The sequence below is a fragment of the Heterodontus francisci genome, chromosome 8 (genome assembly GCF_036365525.1).
Source record: "Heterodontus francisci isolate sHetFra1 chromosome 8, sHetFra1.hap1, whole genome shotgun sequence".
Lineage (NCBI taxonomy): Eukaryota > Metazoa > Chordata > Chondrichthyes > Heterodontiformes > Heterodontidae > Heterodontus > Heterodontus francisci.
The window spans coordinates 4,195,386-4,218,535 of NC_090378.1; the positions used below are offsets into that span (position 1 = coordinate 4,195,386).

A 23,150-nucleotide genomic window follows, 5' to 3' on the forward strand; every position below is an offset into this window, starting at 1 on the left:
ATGAGGAAATGGAGTTCTCCTCACAGACCTGAGAGCAAGGACTGGACAGTGGTTCACCAGGTAGTTGTGCCGCAGAGGTACTAGACAGAAATATTAAGAATGGCCTATGAGATTGCAGTGGCTGTACATGTCAATATACGAAAAACCAAAGCCCGCATAAAACAGCAGTTTGACTGGCCAAAACTCCACAAAGATGTGGTGGAGTATTGTAGGAGTTGCCACATGTGCCAGGTTGAAGGGAAGCCCCAACCTGCAGTGACATCTGCACCCCTGATTCCTGTATTGGTTTTTGGGAAACCCTCCAGCAGAGGGCTGGTGGACTGTAAGGGACCCCTGCTGAGAACAAAAGGGTACAGACAGGCACAGGGCTGGCAAAAGCTAGAGAGGAAAGGGATAAAAGGGACAAAGAGGACAAGTTAAAGGAGGTCCGGGAGGGTTCCCAAATGAAAACCCTTACTGTCCAGTCAGCCAACCCTGAAATGTTGGAAAAATTAGACCCCACAACCTCCTATGTAAATGTAGACACCCAAAGCACCCAGGGCTGCTAACAGCATTTACAGAAACCTGCAGCGACAAAGGAAGTCCTCAAGAGGACAGAGAAACCGTGAGAGTGATGCCTCACCTAGTTGCAGTGCCACAGGGGAGTGCAGTGGAATCTCGACAAATACCTGCATGTAGGAATGTCCCAGAGGACAAAGGGAAGATTAGCAGAGAACAAGAAATGCTGGAACCACTCAGCAGGTCTGGCAGCATCTGTGGAAAGAGAAGCAGAGTTAACGTTTCGGGTCAGTGACCATTCTTCGGAACTCCGAGTGGATCCACCCACTGCCAACTTCCATGATCAGAGCTTCAACCCAAAACTAATTAAATCCAACATCCCTCTGCTGACCCCAACAGGAACAAAGGCATCCAAGACAATCATGGAAATGTGCAAACTTCAAACGTCCCCAAAAAGCATGTTTATTGGGATGCCCATTCCCAACATATTGCAGGCTGATAGTGAAGAAACTTTAATCCCCTTAGGCAACACATAACTATCTCAGGCCCACCTCAAGGGGAAAAGGGCTGTTTAAAGCAGCACTGCTACAAAGGAAAGACAGGATGTAATAATTAGAGGCCAGTCAGTCTAACCTCAGTAATGGGCAAATTATTGGAATCTATTCTGACAGACAGGAAAAACTGTCACTCAGAAAGGCACAGGTTAATCAAGGATTGTCAGCATGGATTTGTTAAGGGAAGATCTTGTTTGATCAACTTGATCGAATTTTTTGAAGAAGTAACAAGGAAGATAGATGAGGGTAGTGCAGTTGATGTGGTCTACATGGATTTTAGTAAGGCTTTTGACAAGGTCCCACATAGCAGACTGGTTAAAAAAATAAAATCCAATGGGATCCAGGGAAATGTAGCAAGTTGGATACACAATTGGCTCAGTGGGAGGGAACAAGGAGTAATTGTTGACGGGTGTTTAAGCAACTGGAGGGTTGTTTCCAGTGGCATTCCGCAGGGCTCAGTACTGGGTCCCCTGTTTTTTTGTGTTATTAACGATTTGGACATAAATGTAGGGGGCTTGATCAAGAAGTTTGCACATGACACAAAGATTGGTCGTGTGGTAGATAGCGAGGAGAATAGCTGTAGGCTGCAGGAAGATATTGACGGTCTGGTCAGATGGGCAGAAAAATGGCAAATGGAATTCAACCTGGAGAAGTGTGAGGTGATGCATTTGGGGAGGTCAAACAAGGCAAAGGAATACAGAATTATGGGAAAATACTGAGAAGTGTAGAGGAAGTGAGGGACCTTGGAGTGTATGTCCACAGGTCCCTGAAGGTAGCAGGACATGTAGATAAGGTAGTTAAGAAGGCATATCGAATCCTTTCCTTTATTAGACCAGGTACAGAATATGAAAGCAGGGAGGTTATGTTGGAACTGTATAAATCATTGGTTAGGCCACAACTTGAGTACTGTGTGCAGTTCTGGTCACCTCATTACAGAAAGGATATAATTGCACTAGAGAGGGTACAGAGGAGATTTACGGGGATGTTGCCGGGACTGGAAAAATGCAGCTATGAGGAAAGATTGGATCAGCTGGGGTTGTTCTCCTTAGAACAGAGAAGGCTGAGGGAAGATCTGATTGAAATGTACAAAATTTTGAGGGGCCTGGATAGAGTGGAGTTGAAGGGTCTATTCACCTTAGCAGAGAGGTCAGTGATAAAGGGGTATAGATTTAAAGTGATTGGTAGAAAAATTAGAGGGGAGATGAGGAAAAACTTTTTCACCCAGCAGGTGGTAGGGGTCTAGAACTCACTGCCTGAAAGGGTAGTTGAGGCAGAAACCGTCAACTCATTCAAAAGGAGTCTGGATATGCACCTCAAGTGCCGTAATCTGCAGGACTACGGACCAAATGCTGGAATGTGGGATTAGAATAGGTGGATCGTATTTCGGCTGGCACAGACACAATGGGCCAAGTGGCCTCTTTCTGTGCCTTAAACTTTCTATGATTCTATGATTTCTGGATGAATGAGAATGAATGAGAGAAATGCATGTGTGCTTTCCTGTACTTTCTCTTCCTTCTAATTTATAATGAAATGCTCCCCCTAATGTCGCATTTCATTCAGCGAGAGTTGGAGGTGTGAGAAACCACAACTGCCAAATGGAAACATATCAATTTTGTCATAGGGAACACTATTTGAACCTTTACTGGACGTTGAACATAACTTGTTTAAAAAGACCACAGAGCTGAATGGCTGTAAATATGGCTGCAGACTTGCATTCTGAAAGACAGTTGCATAGAGAGACAATGGGAGTGCTTCCTGATTCAATTAGCCAGATAGGTTTTGTGATGATCAAAAGACATTGAATGTCATTGTCTGTGTAACGGCCAGCACTCCACCACTCCTCCATCCCACCACCACTGTGTGTGTATAATCAGCTTTGAAGGATCAACAACCTGGGAATTGATCAAATTGTGCCTCACAGAAAGGTTTGGGCAGACTGCAATTGAACTTCAAGAAGAAAGCACCGCTCTCTCCCTGTCTCGCTGTCTCTCTCCAGCAAAGTCCCAGGGACCCACGAAAGCAACTTAAGCCTCAAGGCAGAGGACCTTTGACATTGTGCACTGGGCCCCAACAAGAACTGGAAGCCTTAACTTCAATCAAGGACTTTACATCCAAACCAAAAACAGTAACTGAATTCTATTTACTACTCCAAACCACCCTCCCCCTTAATTATTTCTCCTCCTCTGTATCTATTTGCGTGTGTGTTTATTGCGTATGCATGCTGGCGTGGTTGCATCGCATACTTTTAGTAATTTTAACTGAGTTAGAGTGTTAAGATTAATAAACTTACATCTTTCCTGTTTAAACTTAAGAACGTCTGTCTCATTGGTTCGTTTACAATTACAATTAGAAAGCGGTGAGCAAGGACTCACTGAGGTGAAGCTAAAGACACTGTGCTTTAAAAAGGTAAACCCTGTTATGGCCAAACCAGGGAAAGGGCTGAGAGGGGAGCCTGAGACCCCTTCCTCATCTGGTCGTAACAACCAATTAACATTGTTAAAGAGCTCATTGAGAGCTCATTAAGGGACATGTTCTGATTTTGATAGGGCCGCAATGGCTGCATGTACTGTCTGGAGCAGACCAGGTGAATGGAGGTAGACATAAGCCAGTCATGGCAGCCGAGGGAATTAGATGGGCCCCATGAAAGGATGAACGGGGCAGAGGGTAATGGGCAGGGTAAGCGCTTCGGCAGTGCAGAGGGTTGTCACCCTCCAGGCATCACGGAGGCATAAGAGGAGGGGGCAAGGCTGCCAAATACAATTGAGGGGCTATCTCACCACAGGGAAGGCAGCAGCTGGAAATGGGGGCACAAATGTGAGGCTTTGGGTCTAGTAACGATGAGCAGCAACACCCTCTGCAGGAAGGGCAGAGCCCCAGGCATTAGGAGAGCACAGAAATGGAAGGTAGGTGAGGAAGGGCACGGACGCCATACCCTCAGCATAGGATCTACCACCGCAGATGGAGCTACCTTGAGATGACCAGGAACCAGTGCCTCAGGAAACTGCGACCCTCCAGTTAGATGGTCACAGTGCTCTGTGACCTTCTCACCAAATACCTCACACCTTGCAGCACTGCTCACCATGCCCTGTTAATAGATATCAAAATCACTGTGGCCTTGAACTTCTTCGATTCTGGCTCCTTCCAAAGATCAGCTGTGGACCTTGGTGGCATCTTGCAAATGGCTGCACACCACTGCATCCTGCAGGTCACTGTTGCCCTGTTTGCCAGAACTGAACAGACATTTCACAACAGACACAGACTTGCAGGGACAGAGGGCATTGAGTTTTGCCTCCATCGCTGGATTTCCCCTGGTGCAGGGATCATTAGTTGCAACCATGTGGCCACCAAGACCCCAACTGAACGCTCAGTCAGATTCATCAACAGGAAGGGCCTCCGCTGGCGTTCAGCTGGTCTGCGACCACAACAAGAGCTTCCTCCATGTGCGCTCGCTTTCCTGGCAGCTGCCATGACTCATAGGAATATAAGAAATAGGAGCAGGAGTAGGCCATTCGGCCCCTTAAGCCTGCTCCACCATTCAATAAGATCATGGCTGATCTGATTGTGGCCTTAACTCCACATTCCTCCCTGCCCCTCAAAACCCTTCATTCCTTCATCCTGGCCCAGTCCAGGCTGTCGCAGCTCTTCACTCCACCCCCCAGCCTCTGTGGGTGGAGTCTAGAGAACAAGGGATATCCCTTGAAGGGATGGCTACTCACCCCTGTACAAGTGACAGAGACAGAAGCAGACAGGCAATACAACTGAAGCCATCTGATGCCTAGAACAGCCATTGAGCAGGCCATTGGGCTTCTAAAGTTGTAGTTGCATTGCCTGGACTGATCGGGTGCAGCCCTGCAATACAGCCCTGCAAGGGTCTCATTCATTGTGGTGATCTGCTGCACTCTTTCTAACATGGCCCTCCAGAGAGGTGTGAACCTTGAAGAGGATGAGGCCCTGGCGGGACACAGCTCATCAGAGGAAGAGGAGGAGCAGGATGCGAAAGAGAAGGAGGATGAGACAGAGGAGTAAGATTCAGAGGTCAGAGGTGCCCAGCTGGGGCTCAAGGGTCTCGTCAGGATGCCAGCAACATCAGGGTTCATCTGATCCAGGCATCAGCGCCACTGACTGGTCCAGGCTACACAGTACGGCTTACATCCTGTGATCATCAGTTTTAGATGAGCCCTCTAACCCAGGAGGAAGAGCATGGTATGGAATTCACTCTGAGCTGCCTGTGCTAACACTTCTATTGAAGATGCAGCCTGGAACATGTCGACTCTTGCCACCACTGAAGGATACACATCTGCCCAGAGGTTTCACTATCACCATAGACAGACCCTTGCTCATCTTCTCCACTTCACACCTCTTTTTTTTGTCCCACATGTTTGGCTTCATGTGTCAGTATTTACATGATGCTCATAAAGGAAAACAGTGAACAGTTAAGGTAGAAGACACCCCAGTGACCCACTCAGTGCTCTGCATGACATGGTGACCTCAGCGGTTAGCCACTTCTGTGCGGTGGTTCTCCTTGTGGCCTCGGATAAGGTGGAGGCAGCCTGCACATTTGCCTCTGCTTGCAGCTGAGATCCATGTGGTAGTCATCTTCATCGTGCAGCTGCACATGGGGGAACCTCCAGAAGCTGCTGCATCCGCATCATTGCAGAGGCAGCCTCAAAGAACAAAGAACAGTACAGCACAGGAACAGGCTATTCGGCCCTCCAAGCCTGCGCCGATCTTGATGCCTGCCTAAACTAACACCTTCTGCACTTCCAGGGCCCATAACCCTCCATTCCCTTACTATTCATATATTTGTCAAGATGCCTCTTAAACGTCGCTATCGTATCTGCTTCCACCACCTCCCCTGGCAGCAAGTTCCAGGCACTCACCACCCTCTGTGTAAAGAACTTGCCTCGCACATCCCCTCTAAACTTTGCCCCTCACACCTTAAACCGATGTCCCCTAGTAACTGACTCTTCCACCCTGGGAAAAAGCTTCTGACTATCCACTCTGTCCATGCCGCTCATAACTTTGTAAACCTATATCATGTCGCCCCTCCACCTCCGTCGTTCCAGTGAAAACAATCCGAGTTTTTCCAACCTCTCCTCATAGCTAACGCCCTCCAGACCAGGCAACATCCTGGTAAACCTCCTCTGCACCCTCTCCAAAGCCTCCACGTCCTTCTGGTAGTGTGGCGACCAGAATTGCACGCAATATTCTAAGTGTGGCCTAACTAAAGTTCTGTACAGCTGCAACATGACTTGCCAATTTTTATACTCTATGCCCCGACCGATGAAGGCAAGCATGCCGTATGCCTTCTTGACTACCTTATCCACCTGCGTTGCCACTTTCAGTGACCTGTGGACCTGTACGCCCAGATATCTCTGCCTGTCAATACTCCTAAGGGTTCTGCCATTTACTGTATACCTCCCACCTGCATTAGATCTTCCAAAATACATTACCTTACATTTGTCCGGATTAAACTCCATCTGCCATTTCTCCGCCCAAGTCTCCAACCGATCTATATCCTGCTGTATCCTCTGACAATCCTCATCACTATCCGCAACTCCACCAACCTTTGTGTCGTCCGCAAACTTACTAATCAGACCAGCTACATTTTCCTCCAAATCATTTATATATACTACAAACAGCAAAGGTCCCAGCACTGATCCCTGCGGAATACCACTAGTCACATCCCTCCATTCAGAAAAACACCCATCCACTGTTACCCTCTGTCTTCTGTGACTGAGCCAGTTCTGTATCCATCTTGCCAGCTCACCTCTGATCCCGTGTGACTTCACCTTTTGCACCAGTCTGCCATGCGGGACCTTGTCAAAGGCTTTACTGAAGTGCATATAGACAACATCCACCGCCCTTCCCTTATCAATCATCTTCGTCACTTCCTCAAAAAACTCAATCAAATTAGTAAGACACGACCTCCCCTTCACAAAACCATGCTGCCTCTTGCTAATAAGTTCGTTTGTTTCCAAATGGGAGTAAATCCTGTCCCGAAGAATCCTCTCTAATAGTTTCCCTACCACTGACGTAAGGCTCACCGGCCTATAATTTCCTGGATTATCCTTGCTACCCTTCTTAAACAAAGGAACAACATTGTCTATTCTCCAGTCCTCTAGGACCTCACCTGTAGCCAATGAGGATGCAAAGATTTCTGTCAAGGCCCCAGCAATTTCTTCCCTTGCCTCCCTCAGTATTCTCGGGTAGATCCCATCAGGCCCTGGGGACTTATCTACCTTAATGCTTTGCAAGACGCCCAACACCTCCTCCTTTTTGATAATGAGATGACTGAGACTATCTGCACTCCCTTCCCTAGGCTCATCATCCACCAAGTCCTTCTCGGTGAATACTGATGTAAAGTACTCATTTAGCACCTCACCCATTTCCTCTGGCTCCACGCATAGATTCCCATCTCTGTCCTTGAGTGGGCCAACCCTTTCCCTGGTTACCCTCTTGCTCTTTATATATGTATAAAAAGCCTTGGGATTTTCCTTAATCCTGTTTGCCAATGACTTTTCATGACCCCTTTTAGCCCTCCTAACTCCTTGCTTAAGTTCCTTCCTACTGTCTTTATATTCCTCAAGTGCTTCATCTGTTCCTAGCCTTCCAGCCCTCCATCACTGGGCCCTATTGCACAGATTCTCCCTCCATCAGAGGGGCCAAGGCTGATGATGATGATGATGGTACTCCGTGAGGGGTGGCATCCTTATCCTCCTCGGTGACTTCCTTAACCCTTAGCTGGCACTCCGAATGGCTGGACTGGAGTGCAAGCTGGGGCATAACTGGCATCCCCTCCAAACATCCCTGTGCCATTAGCGCCACTGACTGGTCCAGGCTACACAGTGCGGCTTGCATCCTGTGACCGTCAGTGTGCAGTTCCTCCATGCACTTCACATACTGCTACATATGGCTCTCCATGAGGTTGGCCACACTCTCAATGGAAGAGCTCATGCATTCAAAGCCCTGATCCATGGTGGGCGCACATGAGTTGGATGGACGCCTCCATTCCCTGCCCATGACCCTGCATTGCCTCAGGGAACTCGATCACATGGGGGCACGTCTGTTGCTGCTGCTCGAGGTAAAGTCACCATTTTTGTGACTCCTGAGGCCCTACATCTGTGCCCAGCTGAGCAGGGCTGTGTCTTTTCTTCATCCTCCGAGGAGGACTGCCCACAGCTGCTTCTGCCTCTGGCACCTCCTCCTGCACACTAGTGCCATGCTTATCATCCAATCCCACCCTATCTAAACATGTGCGAGGACCCACCGAGGTGGCTGTATCTGTGCTGGTGGAGGGTGTGCTTGTAAGATGCAATGGTTCCTCTTCTGAGCAGCTGCTCTTGACCCGGTGATGGTGACGGTGATGGTCTCATTGCCTCGACGTCTGCACCTTTTTAAAAATTCATTCATGGGATGTGGGTGTCACTGGCCAGGTCAGCATTTATTGCCCATCCCTAACTGCCCTTGAGAAGGTGGTGGCGAGCTGCCTTCTTGAACCGCTGCAGTCCATTTGGGTAGGTATCCCACAGTGCTGTTAGGAAGGGAGTTCCAGGATTTTGACCCAGCGACAGTAAAGGAACACCAAGTCAGGATGGTGTGTGACTTGGAGGGGAACTTGCAGGTCGTGGTGTTCCCATGTATTTGCTGCCCTTGTCCTTCTAGTTGGTAGACGTCGCGGGTTTGGAAGGTGCTGTCTAAGGAACCTTGGTGCATTGCTGCAGTGCATCTTGTAGATGGTACACACTGCTGCCAATGTGCGTCGGTGGTGGAGGGAGTCAATGTTTGTAGATGGGGTGCCAATCAGGGGCTGCTTTGTCCTGGATGGTGTCGAGCTTCTTGACTGTTGTTGGAGCTGCACCCATCCAGGCAAGTGGAGAGTATTACATCGCACTCCTGACTTGTGCCTTGTAGATGGTGGACAGGCTTTGGGGAGTCAGGAGATGAGTTACTCGCCACAGGATTCCTAGCCTCTGACGTGCTCTTGCGGCCATGGTATTTATATGGCTACTCCAGTTCAGTTTCTGGTCAATAGTAGCCCCTAGGATGTTGATAGTGGGGGATTCAGCGATGGTAATGCCGTTGAATGTCAAGGGGAGATGGTTAGATTCTCTTTTGTTGGAGATGGTCATTGCCTGGCACTTGTGTGGCGCGAATGTTACTTGCCACTTATCAGCCCAAGCCTGGATATTGTCCAGGTCTTGCTGCATTTCTACACGGACTGCTTCAGTATCTGAGGAGTCACAAATGGTGCTGAACATTGTGCAATCATCAGCGAACATCCCAACTTCTGACCTTATGATTGAAGGAAGGTCATTGATGAAGCAGGTGAACATAGTTGGGCCTAGGACACTACCCTGAGGAACTCCTGCAGTGATGTCCTGGAGCTCAGATGATTGACCTCCAACAACCACAACCATTTTCTTTTGAGCTCGGTATGACTCCAGCCAGCAGAGGGTTTTCCCTCTGATTCCCATTGACCTCAGTTTTGCTTGGGTTCCTTGATGCCATACTCGGTCAAATGCTGCCTTGTTGTCAAGGGCAGTTACTCTCATCTCGCCTCTTGAGTTCAGCTCTTTTGTCCATGTTTGAGCCAAGGCTGTAATGAGGTCAGGAGCTGAGTGGCCCTGGAGGAACCCAAACTGAGCGTCACTGAGCAGGTTATTGCTAAGCAAGTGCCACTTGATGGCACTGTTGATGACACCTTCCATCACTTTACTGATGATTGAGAGTAGGCTAATGGGGCGGTAACTGGCCGGGTTGGACTTGTCCTGCTTTATGTGTACAGGACATACCTGGGCAATTCTCCACATTGCAGGGTAGATGCCAATGTTGTAGCTGTACTGGAACAGCTTGGCTAGGGGCACGGCAAGTTACACTGGATCCAATTTCTGTGCAGCACACTCCTTCTGCTGACTGTCTCAGCTATCTCCATCCAGGCCTGCTTGGTCTGGGTGGTTGGCCTCCTTTTCCCATCACCAGGAAGAGGAGGTTCTTCCTCTCCCCTATGGCCTTGAGGAGGACCTCAAGGTCCACATCTGCGAATAGAGGGGCTGCTCTGCTCCGGGTCCCGGGTTTCTGATTTTCCTGAGACATTCTATAATTCAATGATTCTCTGATCTTCAAAACTGAAGGTAAGGAAGTGAAATGGCAGCCACAGTAATGACTGCTGTGGTCTGCTTTAATTGGGCCCAGACTTCAACAGTCCCACCTCAGTCTCACCCTAGCAGCCTGTAATTGGACATCAAACACATCTCCAGGCCGTGCAAAATGGTGGTCAGTGACTGTTCCCCCGGGCGGGGTGGTGGGGGGGGTGGCTCGGGACCCAGAAACAGTCCCAACTTCTGTTTCCCACTCCCAGAAGGAAAATCCTGACCCAATGGTCCCATGCTGCCAATATGAGCACATATCATCTATCATCCTTACTCTCTGTCCTGTCTCCTGCTTCCTGATCAATCCTTATCCAAGCCAATAAGTTACCTCCAATTCCACATGCTCTCATTTTGTTCAGTCTCTTATGTGAAACCTTGTCAAACGCCTTCTGAAAGTCCATATGAATAACGTCCATAGATACTCCCTTAACTACCATGTTAGTTACCTCCTCAAAAAATTCAACTAGATTCGTTAGACTTGGTTTTTACCCTTTCGAAATCCATGCTGGCTTTCTCTGATCAGTTCATATTTGTCCAAATGCTCAGTCATTCTATTCCTATAACAGATTCAAGTTACTTCCCTATAACTGACCTTAGACTAGTAGGCGTATAATTGCCTCCAGCCTGTCTTAAATCATGGAGTGACATTAACAGTTTCCAATGCAAGAAGGAAATTCCTGAACGGAGAGTTTTGGAAGATCATGACAAGAGCATCAACAATTTCCCCACTTCTTTTAATATGCTAGGGCGGAAACCATTGGATCCTGGAAATTTGACTATCTTTAATCTCGTTAGTTTCATCATCATTTTTTAAACTCATTGAATCTAGCTACTTCCTCCACTTGATTTATTTTTAGATTTCTTTGTTTCTCTGGTATTCAATCTGCATCCTCTACTGTGGAGGTATGATAAAAAGTGGATATTTAGTAAGTCTGCCATTCCCTAATTTACAATTACAATTTCACCTGTGTCTGTCATAAGGAGCTACTTTTTCTTAATATCTGTAAAACCTTTAGTATTGTTCTTGATGTCCCTCGCAAGCTTTTTCTCATATGACCATTTTGCAGCTCTTACCATTTTCATTCCATCCCAGTCCATGGGATCTCTACTCTTCTTTGCTTTTGGCCATGTCCTTGTTTTTCTGTTTTATACAATCGCTTACTTCCCTTATTGGCCAAGGTTATTTAACTATACATGTAGAGATGTAGAGTTCTTGCCCTTTTAGGAGTCTTGTATTCTACCAATACGTTTTGAACGCCTCCAACCGTTCAAGCAGAGGCTCCTTTCCTGTCCATAATTTTTGTATGTTCATACAGAGTTCACCTTACCTGCTGCTGGGGCAAAGTCTGGCTGTCTGAATGCTCTGTGCCTGAAAACGCTGCTTTTTGTAGGCTTAAAGTTTGGAGTGTTCCACCTGTTCCACCGTGAAATGTGTGGGTAAAGGCCAGAAGTTATTTCATTGGCTTCACACCGATCCTAAGCAAACAAAATGTATTGAGAATAAACTGTTTAAAATATAGAATTATCTGTTGCGAACAGCTTATCAAGTACAGAGATAAAAAGAAAAATGCAAATGCTGTCAATCTGAAGTAGAAACAAAAATGCTCTAACCCTGTAACAGGTCCAGCAGCCTCTGAGGCTAAGCTTGGCACTGGCATCACCCTGGTATATTGCACACAGCCATGCATACTGTCACACTCATGAGAAGTGCAGTGATGAAAATACAAAAAACTAAACTGAAGAGTTAAAAAATTAGAACAATTTTAAAGACCAGTACGTTTGCTTTCAACAAGATGGAGGACACAGTCGCATGAAAAATACCACCTCCTGCACTGCAATACACCTCCATGTCTACTAGAACTAAACCCAATTAACCCCATCTACATGGAATTGAGACAGTTCATTACACATGGATGTGAGCTATACACAAAATGAGCTAAAACAAAGGTACTCCTGGACTCTACATCTCCAGCTACCCTTTGCCATTATAGAGTGTGAACAGCCCTCATATTATCAAAATAGGGCTGTCAAAAACCATTGTACAGCCAACAGGAACTAAAACCTAAATTCACATAGGCAAAACTAACACTGAATGAGTTTACCTTTAAAGGTTATCGTTTTGAAGAACAAAGGAGTCTTTCCAGTTCAGTCATCAAGTCATCAACCTCAGCCTGGTCTCTCTGCAGCCACACGGTCAACATCGAAAGCCATCATGAATTTCAGCACAAGGCTGAGAGAGACAGAGACCAGTTTCAGCTAACATTTGAACCCTGCTGAGACAAGCTGAAAGCCAACTGCAGCAGAGAAAAGACAGTGCCTTTGAAACAACTCCTCCACCTTTGAAAACTGAACTAAAAATATCAGTACTGTCTTCAAACTGAAGTGAACGGCCAGAAGTCTTCAGCAACTCAACACACACAAGACATCCAGCAAATAGGCCTGCAACTTTAAAACTCACCTTTCTAGAGGATTCCACAGGTTTTCCTGAAACAATAGACTTTTACACCTTGAACTCCTAACACCTCTTACCCTTGATCTCTATCTAACTTTCCCTGAGTGTGCTTGAGAGAGTGAATGCATGCATGGGTGGTGTTGCGAATTATTTTGGGTGATTATAATTTAATAAATATTTAATATTCTGTTTTAAACCTATGAGAAAACCTGTCTCTGTCTGTTTATTTAGCAAACAAAACACAGGGACTGAAACAGTAATAATACAAAAACACTGCCTGTGGTCAGTTGGGAGGTGAACAGTGGAAACCAGTCGCACCATCACCCACCTCTCCATAACAATACAGACACACACACACACACAGGAGCTGCAATTCTGGTCAGTTTTCCACTCTTCTAGCTGAATGTAACTCCTGACATTGTCCTAGCTAACAGCTTTCTCCAAGGAACAAACATGGGGCTTCCCAGTCAGCATTACATCACATGGAACATTTCACTCCCAGACCCAGCGGGACAGCTTCGAATAACATCTCCAGAAACTCAGCAATAACTTTTAGCATTGATTACAAGGTAGAATTATGTTGAGAAATTGAACCACAGAACATTTCCTACGTCAATTAATTCTTTAAAGTTAGTAAGTATAAAATTGCTAGGTCTGAGATAATTTGTTTCCATAGAGAAATTGAGTCAATGAACTATCTTCAAATTTTCATTAAAAATGAGGACTGTTACTTGCAGTGTAGTTAATAATGTGCTTTATCAGCTGTATCTAAATGAACAAACACCTAGGGCACACTTTGTGCCGCCATATAGGGCAGGTACGAGGCGGGCAAGCACAAAAAATTTCCGCGGCCAGTTGACGTATCAGTTTGATGGCACCAGCCCGCTCCGAAGCCATTTAACCGAAGCTGGGATAGGGGTTGCAAGGGCAACCTGCCCGCAAGCGAAGGATAGCCAATTAAGGGGAGTTAATGGCCTACTAAAGCCTATTGTCAGAGGCCAACTGGAATTTTCCACACCTGCCTAGTTACAGCTGTGGCCACTGGCTGTCCTGTGAAAGAATCCCCCTCCACAATGGAAGCCAGGCTGCTGAGGAAATTTTTCTAATTGAAAATTTTTAAAGTTGCAGGGAGGCTGCCTCAAGATGGAGACACCCCTCTCTCCCTTACCTGAACAGTGGGATGCTGCTTCTTCCACGCTGGAGGGCCACGTATTGGCCCTCCAGTTTCAAAAGCCTGCCTGCTGTCCTGAATTGGGCGGCGAACGCACTCTCTGGCTACTAATTGGCCAATTAGGCGAAAATCACTTCCAGATGACTGTTTCCCACATAGTGTGGTGTCATAACCCCCATTCGACCCTAACATCAGAGCTCTGACTCAAAATCCAAAATCCTGCCCCTTGTATCAAGCAGTACAGACAGATGAACAGCTCATGAAATCAGATGTACCTCCAACAACTCAATATGTAGTTTGTTTCTGTCTATCTTTAAATGGACAGTGTTGCACGAATCATCCTGTTTGCTGCTGCTCCCTGTTACCTAGATAATCAATAAAACATTTCCATCACTAAATGTACTGTTCAAATCTACAATTAAAGAAATATTAATCAGAAATCATTCAAGGAATTTTGAAAAAATCTGAAGATTAAGACTGGACTCAATTTTTAAATTTCTCAATCTCAATATTGTTAGATTAGATTAGAGATACAGCACTGAAACAGGCCCTTCGGCCCACCGAGTCTGTGCCGAATATCAACCACCCATTTATACTAATTCTACACTAATCCCATATTCCTACCAAACATCCCCACCTGTCTCTATATTTCCCTACCACCTACCTATACTAGTGACAATTTATAATGGCCAATTTACCTATCAACCTGCAAGTCTTTTGGCTTGTGGGAGGAAACCGGAGCACCCGGAGAAAACCCACACAGACACAGGGAGAACTTGCAAACTCCACACAGGCAGTACCCGGAATCGAACCCGGGTCCCTGGAGCTGTGAGGCTGCGGTGCTAACCACTGTACCAGTAAAATTAAACAGTACAAGCTGGAAATAAATACTAACTTTACATCACCAGCAGCTCTCTGAATGAAACCTGCTGTCAGGTGAAAAGAGCAGAGGCTGCTTCCTATCTCCACCAGTGCTGCTCACTGTGGCGTAAAATATAAAGAGGGAGAGAGGCTCACAGATTCAAATAACACAATTAAACCCACGGAACTGAAACTGGAATTAAACCGTCCCCAACCCAGTGCCCAAGTACACAGTCCCACCCAGTGCCCTAATACACAGTCCACCCAGTGCCCTGATACACCGTCCACCCAGTACTGATACACAGTCCCCAACCCAGTACTGATACACCGTCCCCAACCCAGTGCCCCAGTACACAGTCCCACCCAGTGCCCTAATACACAGTCCACCCAGTGCCCTGATACACCGTCCACCCAGTACTGATACACAGTCCCCAACCCAGTACTGATACACCGTCCCCAACCCAGTGCCCCAGTACACAGTCCCACCTAGTGCCCTGGTACACCGTCCCACCCATTGCTGATACACAGTCCCACCCAGTGCCCTGATACACAGTCCCACCCAGTGCCCTGATATACAGTCCCACCCATTGCTGATACACAGTCCCACCCAGTGCCCTGATACACCGTCCCAACCAGTGCCCTAATACACAGTCCCACCCAGTGTTGACACAAAGTTCCACCCGGTGCCCTGATACACAGTCCCACCCAGAGCTGATACACAGTCCCACCCAGAACAGATTAACAGTCCCACCCAGTGCCCTAATACACAGTCCCACCCAGTGTCCTGATACACAGTCCCACCCATTGCTGATACACAGTCCCACCCAGTGCCCTGATACACAGTCACAACCAGTGCCCTGATACACAGTCCCACCCAGTGCCCTGATACACTCCCACCCATTGCTGATACGCAGTCCCACCCAGGGCCCTGATACACAGTCCCACCCAGTGCCCTGATACAGTCCCACCCATTGCTGATACACAGTCCCACCCAGTGCCCTGATACACAGTCCCAACCAGTGCCCTAATACACAGTCCCACCCAGTGTTGACACACAGTCCCACCCGGTGCCCTGATACACAGTCCCACCCAGTGTTGACACAAAGTTCCACCCGGTGCCCTGATACACAGTCCCACCCAGAACAGATTAACAGTCCCACCCAGTGCCCTAATACACAGTCCCACCCAGTGCCCTGATACACAGTCCCACCCATTGCTGATACACAGTCCCACCCAGTGTTGACACAAAGTTCCACCCGGTGCCCTGATACACAGTCCCACCCAGTTCTGATACAAAGTCCCACCCAGAGCTGATATACAGTCCCACCCAGAACAGATAGTCCCACCCAGTGTTGATACACAGTCCCACCCAGTGCCCTGATATACAGTCCCACCCAGTGCCCTAATATACAGTCCCACCCAGTGCCCTGATATACAGTCCCACCCAGTGCCCTAATACACAGTCCCACCCAGTGCCCTGATACACAGTCCCACTCATTGCTGATACACAGTCCCACCCAGTGTTGACACACAGTCCCATCCGGTGCCCTGATGCACAGTCCCACCCAGTGTTGACACACAGTCCCACCCGGTGCCCTGATACACAGTCCCACCCAGTTCTGATACAAAGTCCCACCCAGAGCTGATACACAGTCCCACCCAGAACAGATAAACAGTCCCACCCAGTGTTGATACACAGTCCCACCCAGTGCCCTGATATACAGTCCCACCCAGTGCCCTAATACACAGTCCCACCCAGTGCCCTGATACACAGTCCCACCCGGTGCCTGATACACAGTCCCACCCAGTGCCCTAATACACAGTCCCACCCAGTGCCCTGATACACAGTCCCACCCATTGCTGATACACAGTCCCACCCAGTGTTGACACACAGTCCCATCCGGTGCCCTGATGCACAGTCCCACCCAGTGTTGACACACAGTCCCACCCGGTGCCCTGCTACACAGTCCCACCCAGTTCTGATACAAAGTCCCACCCAGAGCTGATACACAGTCCCACCCAGATCAGATAAACAGTCCCACCCAGTGTTGATACACTGTCCCACCCAGTGCCCTGATACACCGTCCCGCCCAGTGTTGACACACAGTCCCACCCGGTGCCTGATACACAGTCCCACCCAGTTCTGATGCAAAGTCTCACCCAGAGCTGATACACAGTCCAACGCAGTACAGATAAACAGTCCCACCCAGTGCTGATACACTGTTCCACCCAGTGCCCTGATACACAGTCCCATCCGGTGCTGATACACAGTCCCACCCAATGCCCTGATACACAGTCCCACCCAGTGTTGATACACAGTCCCACCCAGTGCCCTGATACAGAGTCCCACCCAGAGCTGACACAGAGTCCCACCCAGAACAGATGAACAGTCCCACCCAGTGCCCTGATACACAGTCCCACCCAGTGCTGAAAAACAGTCCCACAGTGCTTTGATACACAGTCCCACGCAGTGCTCTGATACACAGTCCCACCCAGTGCTAGTACAGAGACGTACCATCATTTTTTGGGGGTCAAAAGTGGCTGATGTACGTGTCCCAGCATCGTGCTTACTCACCCACATACTGCCATCCTCCAGTACATGGATACCCCTGCTGCATAAATCTCCGTTCACCTTATTACATGCAAATCTTTGTTGTTTATGTGGAATTGAGGCAGCTCTGGTTTAGTAAAATAAAATACCGTAACGTTAGTATTTCAGTACCAGTTACTACAATGTTCAGTTTTTAATAGGATGATGGCAACATTGAATCTTTGGAATTCTCTTTCTCAAAAGGCGGTGAAAGCAGAATCTTTGAATATTTTTAAGGCAGAGCTAGATAGATTCTTGATAAGCAAGGGGGTGAAAGGTTATTGGGGGGTAGGCAGGAATGTGGAGTTGAGGTTACAATCAGATCAGCTATGATCTGGTCGAATGGCAGAGCAGGCTCGAGGGGCTGAGTGGCCTACTCCTGCTCCTAATTCATATGTTCATATGAAAGAAAACCTAATTGACTGCTGCAGGTGATGCTAATGGAATCGAGCTGGCAGCGTTATTGCTGACTGGTTTTGAATGTCAGCCACAGGTAGATTTAGGTAAGCAGTTTGCCACGCTGCATGTGGAAATCTGTCACTGTCCCCGAGACTCCGAGCCACACTACTAGCAAACCTAGAGGTGTTCAAATTCACGATGGTAATGATTGATTAAATAGGGAGAAACTGTTTCCACTGGCAGGAGGGTAGGGAACAGTCAGCCTGCCTATCGCCCATTGAGGTCATACAGGACTGCGATTACGAAAGGCACCATTGTCTCTGGAAACAAACCCCAGCATAGGGTCAACATCTATCCGAGGGGGAAATTGTCCACGTGGAAATAATCCCCAGCTCAGCTTCAACATCTGTCCGAGGGGGAATTGTCCGTGTGGAAACAAACCCCAGCTCAGGGTCAACATCTGTCCGTGAGGGAATTGTCCGTGTGGAAACAAACCCCAGCTCAGGGTCAACATCTGTCCGTGAGGGAATTGTCCGTGTGGAAACAAACCCCAGCTCAGGGTCAACATCTGTCCGTGAGGGAATTGTCCGTGTGGAAACAAACCCCAGCTCAGGGTCAACATCTGTCCGAGGGGGAATTGTCTCTGTGGAAACAAATCCCAGCTCAGGGTCAGCATCTGTCCGTGGGGGAATTGTCCGTGTGGAAACAAACCCCAGCACAGGGTCAACATCTGTCCGTGAAGGAATTGTCTCTGTGGAAACAAACCCCAGCTCAGGGTCAACATCTGTCTGAGGGGGAATTGTCCGTGTGGAAACAAACCCCAGCTCAGGGTCAACATCTGTCCGTGAGGGAATTGTCCGTGTGGAAACAAACCCCAGCTCAGGGTCAACATCTGTCCGAGGGGGAATTGTCTCTGTGGAAACAAATCCCAGCTCAGGGTCAACATCTGTCCGAGGGGGAATTGTCCATGTGGAAACACACCCCAGCACAGGGTCAATGCCTCAGGAGACAAGGCAAAATATTTACCAAAAACAACCATTTAAAAACCAAAAGCATAAAAAATAGCATCAATACCAAAATAAGAGCGAAAGAGTAGCTACAATAAATAAATGAAAATGGAAAACAACAGATGAAGCATAAAAAGAGAAAAGGTATTTCAACGAATAAGTTACAAATAGAAAAGCAATTAAACTATTAAAATCAGGAATATTTTTTGTCCTTTTCCATAGCCAACCTAAATATTATAATACAATAATCATTGTCCCCTACATGCTCTCCTACTGATATTTGATCCACTTGGTCCACCTCATTCCCAAGAACCAGGTCCAGCAATGCCTCCTTTCTCATTGGACTGGAAACATACTGCTGTAGAAAATTTTCCTGAACACACTCTAGGAACTCTGCTCTTTGCACTACTACTATCCCAGTCTATATTTGGATAATTGTACAGCGAGCTCGCCACTGGTATCAGACCCACCGGCCGTCCATGTCTCCGTTATAAAGACGTCTGCAAACGCGACATGAAATCGTGTGACATTGATCACAAGTCGTGGGAGTCAGTTGCCAGCATTCGCCAGAGCTGGCGGGCAGCCATAAAGACAGGGCTAAATTGTGGCGAGTCGAAGAGACTTAGTAGTTGGCAGGAAAAAAGACAGAGGCGCAAGGGGAGAGCCAACTGTGCAACAGCCCCAACAAACAAATTTCTCTGCAGCACCTGTGGAAGAGCCTGTTACTCCAGAATTGGCCTTTATAGCCACTCCAGGCGCTGCTTCACAAACCACTGACCACCTCCAGGCGCGTATCCATTGTCTCTCGAGATAAGGAGGCCCAAAAGAATTTGGATAATTAAAGTCCTCCATCCTTGCAAATTTGTTTCTCCGCATCCTTCTAGCTGGTGGCCTATAGACACCACCAAGCAATGTAACTGCATCTTTTTTGTTCCTTAGCTCTTGGCAAATTGATTCTGTCCTCGACCCCTCTGGGATACCTTCTCTCCCCAGGACTGTAATGTTCTCTTTAATCAATACCACTACCACTCCTCTTTTTTCCCTTTCCTATATTTCCTGAATACCTTGTATCCAGGAATATTTAACATCCAGTCCTGTCCTTCTTTGAGCCAGGTCTCTGTTATAGGCACCACATCATATTACCAATCTGCACTTGTACCTCACCAATCTTATTAACCACACTCCGTGCATTCACAGACATGCACATTAACCCTGATTTAGACTTTTTTACTTCCTCCCTTACTCTGACCCCACTTAATAACATTTAAATAATTAATATATGGTTTACAACAAATTTACATTCCTTTGAGGCACAAAAATCCAGCAGGAAAAATGATCCAACTATGGCTAACAAGAGAAGTTGTATTCGATCAAAGGAAGAGGCTTACAAATTTGTCAAAAAGAGTAGTAAGCCTGAGGATTGGGGGCATTTTAGAATTCAGCAAAGGAGGACCAAAAAACTGATAAAGAAAGAGAAAATAGAAAATGAAAGTAAACTGGCGAGAAACATAAAAACGGATTGTAAAAGCTTTCACAGGCATGTAAAAAGGAAAAGATTAGCAAAGACAAATGTGGGCCCATTACAGGCAGAGACAGGGGAGTTTATAATGGGAAATAAGGAAATGGCAGAGCAACTACACAAATATTTTGTGTCTATCTTCACAGAGGAAGGTACAAAAAAACCTCCCAGAAATATTACAGAACCAAGGGACTAGTGAGAATGAAGAACAGAAAGAAATGACTCTTAGTAAAAGAAAAGTAGTACTGGAGAAATTAATGGGACTGAAAGGTGATAAGTCCCCTGGACCTGATGAGCTACATCCCAGAGTGTTGAAAGAGGTAGCTGTCGAGATAGTGGATGCATTGGTGATTATCTTCCAAAATTCTATAGGTTCTGGAGTGGCTCCTGAAGATTGGAAGGTTAAAAATGTAACCCCACTATTTAAGAAAGGAGAGAGAGAGAAAATGGAGAACTACAGACCAGATAGCCTGACATTAGTCATAAGGAAAATGCTAGAATCTATTGTAAAGGATGTTATAACGGGACACTTAGAAAATAATGGTAGGATTGGGCAGAGTCAACACTGATTTATGAACGGGAAATTATGTTTGACAAGCATGTTGGAGTTTTTGAGGATGTAACTAGCAGAATAGATAAGGGGGAACCAGTGGATGTGGTGTATTTAGATTTTCAGAAGGCTTTCAATAAGGTCCGACATAAGAGGTTAGTAAGCAAAATTAGAGCTCATGGGATTGGGGGTAATATACTGGCATGGATTGAGAATTGGTTAACGGACAGAAAACAGAGAGTAGGAATAAACGGGTTATTCTCAGGTTGGCAGGCTGTGACTAGTGGATGCCACAAGGATCAGTGCTTGGGCCCTAGCTATTCACAATTTATATCAATGATTTGGATGTAGGGACCAAATGTAATAAATTCAAGTTTGCTGATGACACAAAATTGGTGGGGACATGAGTTGTGAGAAGGATGCAAAGAGGCGTCAAGGGGATTGAGACAGGCTAAGTGAGTGGGCAAGAACATGGCAGATGCAATATAATGTGAATAAATGTGAAGTTATCCATTTAGGTAGAAAATACAGAAAGACTGAACATTTCTTAAATGGTGAGAGATTGGAAATTGTTGATGTCCAAAGGGACCTGGGTGTCCTTGTTCAAGAGTCACTAAAAGCTATCATGCAGGTGCAGCAAACAATTAGGAAGGCAAATGGTATGTTGGCCTTTATTGCAAGGGGATTTGAGTACAGGAGTAAAAATGTCTTGCGCCAATTGTATAGAGCCTTGGTAAGACCACACCTGGAGTATTTTGCGCAGTTTTGGTCTCCTTACCTAAGGAATTATATACATGACATAGAGGGAGCGCAACAAAGGTTCACCAGACTGCTTCCTGGGATGGTGGGATTGTCATATGAGGAGAGATTTAGGAGAGTGGGCCTGTATTCTCTCAAGTTTAGAAGAGAGGTGATTGAAGCATACAAAATTCTTACAGGGCTCGACAGGGTTGTTGCAGGAAGGATGATTCCCCTGGCTGGGGGTCTGGAAGCAGGGGACACAGTCTCAAAATAAGAGGTTGGCCATTTAAGATTGAGATGAGGAGGAATTTCTCCACTCAGAGTGTGGTAAATCTTTGGAATTCTCTACCCCAGAGGGCTGTGGGAAGCTCAATCATTGAGTATGTTCAAGACAGAAATTGATAGATTTCTAGACATTAAAGATATAAAGTGATATGGGGATAATGCTGGAAAATGGCAATGAGGTAGAAGATCAGCCATGATCTAGTTGAATGGTGGAGCAGGCCCAAGGGGCCGAATGGCCTACTCCTGCTCCTATTTCCTATGTATCCTAATAACTTACTGACCCCAGAGGGCTGTGGATGTTCCATCATTGAATACATTTAAGGCTGGAATAGACGGATTTTTGGTCTCTCAGGGAATCAAGGGCTATGGCGAGCAAGCAGGAAAGTGGAGTTGAAGCCTACGATCAGCCATGATCGTATTGAATGGCGGAGCAGGCCTGATGGGCCATATTGTCTACTCCTGCTCCTATTTCTTGTGTTCTTTTATTCCCTACTCTAGTTCTATCTATCTCTCCCAGTATTCTGTGCACCTTGGTATTCCTCTCTGATATTTCCACCTGGTTCCCACACCCCTGCTAAGTTAGTTTATCCGAATATAGTAAAAGCAAAATACTGCAGATGCTGGAAATCTGAAACAAAAACAAAAAGTGCTGGAAATACTCAGCAGGTCAGGCAGCATCTGTGGAGAGAGAAGCAAAGTTAATGTTTCAGGTCTGTGACCTTTCGTTCAAACCAAATAGAAACTGGGATGGTAGTAGTGTAAAGGGCAGAAAGGGGCAAGAGTTCCTAAAGTGTGTTCAGGAAAATTTTCTACAGCAATGTTTCCAGTCCAACGAGAAAGGAGGTACTGCTAGACCTGGTTCTTGGGAATAGGGTGGACTAAGTGGATCAAATATCAGTAGCAGAACATTTAGGGGACAGTGATCATTGTATCATAAGATTTAGGTTGGCTATGGAAAAGGCAAATAACAATCTAGAGTAAGAATAATTAACTGGGGGGAAAGCCAACTTCAACGGGATAAGAATGGAGCTGGGCCGAATAAATTGGAATCAAAGGTTGACAGGAAAAATACAAGCTGAGCAAAGAAGAGATAGTTCGGGCACAGACAAGGTGTATTCCCTCGAAGGGGAAAGGTAGAGCAAACAAATCCAGAGATCCCTGGATGACAAAAGAGATAGGGATTAAGACGAAGACGAAAAAGTGTGCTAATGACAGATGTCAGGTGGATAATACAATGGAGAACCAGGCTGAATAGGAACGTAGGAACATAGGAGCAGGAGAAGGCCATTCAGCCCATCAAGCCTGCCCCGCCATTCAATATGATGATGGCTGATCTTCCACGTCAATGCCTTTTTCCCACACTATCCTCAT

At 46.7% G+C, this 23,150-nt stretch overlaps 1 protein-coding gene across 2 annotated transcripts in view; it reads right to left on the minus strand.

Annotated features, from left to right (window-relative positions):
* LOC137372468 (leucine-rich repeat and IQ domain-containing protein 3-like) overlaps window positions 1-23,150 on the minus strand; it is an 85,110-nt gene that overhangs the window by 16,022 nt on the left and 45,938 nt on the right. Inside the window, exons 5-7 of one of the 2 annotated variants that reach the window (XM_068036327.1) lie at window positions 17,264-17,366; window positions 14,103-14,192; window positions 11,533-11,680 (exon numbers count right to left, since the gene is read on the minus strand). In XM_068036327.1, coding sequence (XP_067892428.1) covers window positions 11,533-11,680; window positions 14,103-14,192; window positions 17,264-17,366 — 341 coding nt within the window. Of the gene's footprint in view, window positions 1-11,532; window positions 11,681-14,102; window positions 14,193-17,203; window positions 17,367-23,150 lie in introns of both variants that reach the window. The other variant, XM_068036326.1, reaches the window with a different exon arrangement.